This window comes from Antrostomus carolinensis, unplaced genomic scaffold (genome assembly GCF_000700745.2).
Source record: "Antrostomus carolinensis isolate BGI_N321 unplaced genomic scaffold, ASM70074v2 scaffold13167, whole genome shotgun sequence".
In the NCBI taxonomy this organism is placed as follows: domain Eukaryota; kingdom Metazoa; phylum Chordata; class Aves; order Caprimulgiformes; family Caprimulgidae; genus Antrostomus; species Antrostomus carolinensis.
Window position 1 is genome coordinate 7,049 of NW_010325479.1, and position 3,706 is coordinate 10,754.

Below are 3,706 nucleotides of genomic sequence, written 5' to 3' on the forward strand. Positions count from 1 at the left end.
AAAAAAGCTACCCCCATCAGAAAAGTGAGAACAGAGTATTAAAGCTGACTGCTCTTGGCTGCCTACACCCGCCTGCAGCTATGTTACTATAATAATAAAGAACGGAAGAACCATATGCTAATGATGAGCCAATTAACCAGGGTGAAAAGCTCCTCTGATGGCAGGCAGTGGCAGGGTTGCTGAAACAAGTGCAACGTGTTAAATCTGAAGAGTGTAGCAGGAAATCTTATAACATTTGCTCACTGGCAAAGCCAAGAGAAGAGCCTATCTGCTGTGCTCAGGATGAGCCGAGGAGCCAAGCAGACTCCTAGGACGACAGAGACCCTTACCTCAGTGGTTGAAAGCACGGTGTCCTCATCCAGGCTTAGCACTGCATCTGTCACTATGTTGTCGTAGGGTAGGAAGCGACTGCTCATAACCTGTGGGTATCCAAGGCAGGAAGGGGAGGAAAAAAAAATCACTTGAAGGACTAATATCTAGTGGAAATACTCTATTTTATTCCTCACTCTTACTTCCTCTTGTCTGAGGCACACTGCATATCTCTTCCTGATGGAAAGGACCCTTCAGCTCAAGAGTGAAAGACTGTCATTTTTGTCATCCCAGCAGCCAGCCTACACCTTCTACCTGAGGAGTAATTTCTGAACAGACCTCCTTCTTTGGAGCAGGCTGCTTTCTTTTTGTGACAAACTGCAATGGTCTGTACTGAGAATTAGATGTACCTACAGCTTCTTTAGGGAGGACATTTTTCCTGGTGGCTAGGACTGTCCCTCTGCCCTCCTACAGAGTGTAAGGATCAAAGATAATGAAGCACTGAGAAAGAGTTTGCAGCATTCATAAGGTCACGCAGCTGGGAAGCCAAGGAGTCCAGGCTGTGCGTGAAGGATGTTATGCTACCAGGATGGGTCCCCTGTAAAATGGTACAGCTCCATCTCTGTGCATTGCTGTTGTATCTGCAGGAAGCTGCTGCCAAGTGGTGCAACATCTTCCATCAGAAAAGGAATATGCCAAAGAACATGAGTATCAGTTGAGCCTCACCTGAATCAAGAATTATATTGGTATTGTAGTATTTTAAAAAGTCACATTCTTAAGTGACACAACTGCATATATATATGTGTGTGTGTGTATATATATATGTATATACATATATATATATATATAAGTCTACATGCAGAATAAGATTTTAACAACTATGGCAGAACAGTTCTCAGAGCAATAGGAAATAAATGGGAAAGTGGGATCAAAAAGATAACAGCAAGAAATGAGAATCCATATGGTTTCTTTAGCAGGCTAATTAGCACCTTTTGAGAACTGATGAATAGTAACAAGGACACAACACTATTTGTTTCCCTCATTCACTAGCAAAAATATCCTAGCTAGTTAATAGACTTCTTTTCCAATTTATTATGCCAAGAAAACACTATAAAAATCAGGCTCAGTAAGAGCAAATCACTGTATGGAACAGGGACATGAAGGAGTTTTACATGTCCCTCATAATGGACATGGTGAGTTCTCCATCCCCTGCAATCTGTTTGGAAGCAAGTCCCTAACTCTCTGCCTCAATTCAGAGGAAGTTCTGTCTCTATAATCAGGAGGTTCACGATGTCTGTCTGGAGAGCACCTCTTCATCATTACAATGGCCTCGGCCTGGGGAGGCGGTGGCTGTGAGGAAGAGGTGATCTGGCAGCGGTTGATGGTTTTGCTTTGCTTATGCAAAGCCAAAGCAGAGCAAGCTGCTGGCAGAAGACCAGCATTCTCACCCCAGCTCTTTTACAGACCATGTAAAATTGTCAAATAGTAACAGTTGGGACTACCCATGTATTTGTTTTTGTAGTTAAGGCTCCTTTTTGTAAAATGGGTGTGATAATATATCTTGGTTTCACGGGGAAGAGTGAAGGTTAGGTAAAGGCAGTCCTCTGTGATCACCTGCACAGAGTAACTGTGCCCGCCAGTAGGCTTCAGTTAAGTCCGACACTGAAAAGCAGTTCCTTTGTGCAACCTTTCAATTGCACTGCTCTGGCTCTGCAAGCTTTGTCCAAACAAACAGCTTTTCCGTGCAAGGAGCCATTTGGCATAAGTTGGGATATTAGAGGGAAGAGATTGTCCACTATAAACACACCTTTGTGTACTCAGGAGACTCATTTGTAATCTAAACAGTGGCGGGGCCAATTTCTACAAACACTGTAGAACTCGTCAGAGATCTTCTCCTCTATCTCACCTCTGTGAGTTGTCCAAAAAAGAAGAAAAAAACCTCGCAACATTCAAAAGGCTCAGATATTGCTACAGCTTTTCTCGGCCCTGCAGCAACTCTCTTGATGCTGTTTCCATGGCTAGCGAAGGCAAGAGCCATTAGCTGCCAACCTCGCAGGGCTCTCGCTTTCCCCTTGTGTTAAGGTGACTGAGGGAAATGACCAAAGACAGGACTATAAATGCAAAATAGGATTGAACAGCCAAAGCAACTAAATGTCCCTTTGCAAATGCAGAGCTCAAGAGCCAGCTGACAGAGACCGCAGAGGGGACCAGCCCAAATCTGTCTAGGAGTCTAGAAGCAAGAAGTCCTGCTTCCCTTGGGTCTGCATTTGGAAAGGAATCATCCAGTTCAGTGTGGATTTTTAAAAAAGCCTCTTTTCTCATCTGAGTAGTGTCTGCTTTGACTTTGTGGGAGTGCAAAGAAACAAGTGTGTTGCACAGCAAGAGATGACACAGTGATTTTGTTCCCACGCAAGTGTCCCTTGTCCCTTCCTTTTTTATGGTGATGGGATGCCATCCCTGGCACCAGTACCCTACAAGGCCATGAGAGAAGGTACTTTTCAAAAGCCGGGTTAACACCATTCATTCTTATCCCTTCCTCTGCTTTTGAGTCCACAGCTGACCCCCAAGTCTTGTACCTGACTGCTCAGACTCAATGAGTCCAGCTGCATCACTACTTTCATGCACCTGCAGAGACAGAAATCTCCAAAGATGAGGTCAGCACTACCCGCTCTCAGGGCCACATTTCAAAACCTAGTCCCACCTATGAATCTCAGATTCATGGCATTAATTGCTATGCTGATGATTTCTGAGAGCATGGGGCCTCGTGCATGAAACACAAATCTGTGACTAACCTGGTATGAAGGACCAAGGAACAAAAAGGAGTTGTCACATTGTTGGGAACTACAGACTTTCACCAAAGCAGCTGGAAAAATACATTCTGGTCCCCCTGGTGAATATATACAACCTTTTATGATATTTCTCTCCACCTACCTTGCTCTCTCCTTCAATGACTATGACAGGCACAGAAGTGGCAGGCCAGCGGTGTTTGGCTGGGAGGGGTTTATCACAATTCCATAACACAATAATCTGAAAGAGAGTATTGGACCATGATCAGAGATCTTTGTGGCAATGAAGTCCAAACCCTAAGGACTCAGATGTCCAGACAGAAATGTTAAATTCAATTTAGGAATTTCAAAATCAACAACAATGATACAAAACTGTATAAAAATAACACTTCCTACAGCAATTTCACTCATCCTGACTATTTACAGTATACGTCCTCTCAGGCAAATATAGGCTGGACTGGAACTCAGGAAGTCTCTGTCTAGGCCAGGTCATACAGATACCACTGATTTACTTTGGCTCTTGTTAAAGACTAAACCACTTGTGACACTTCACTGCAAGAGGGTGCTCCTACTGAACTCCCCAGGGTTTCTTTTAGAGAAGCCAAAATTCT

The 3,706-nt window shown here is 43.8% G+C and overlaps 1 protein-coding gene across 1 annotated transcript in view; it reads right to left on the reverse strand.

The window, feature by feature from the left end:
• Window positions 1–3,706, reverse strand: part of LOC104527502 (exostosin-1) — a gene marked incomplete at both ends in the record, with an annotated part of 22,788 nt that overhangs the window by 4,585 nt on the left and 14,497 nt on the right. The window contains 2 exons of the mRNA XM_010171235.1: window positions 330–419; window positions 3,241–3,336. Of these exons, the coding sequence (XP_010169537.1) occupies window positions 330–419; window positions 3,241–3,336 (186 nt within the window). The remainder of the gene's footprint in view (window positions 1–329; window positions 420–3,240; window positions 3,337–3,706) is intronic.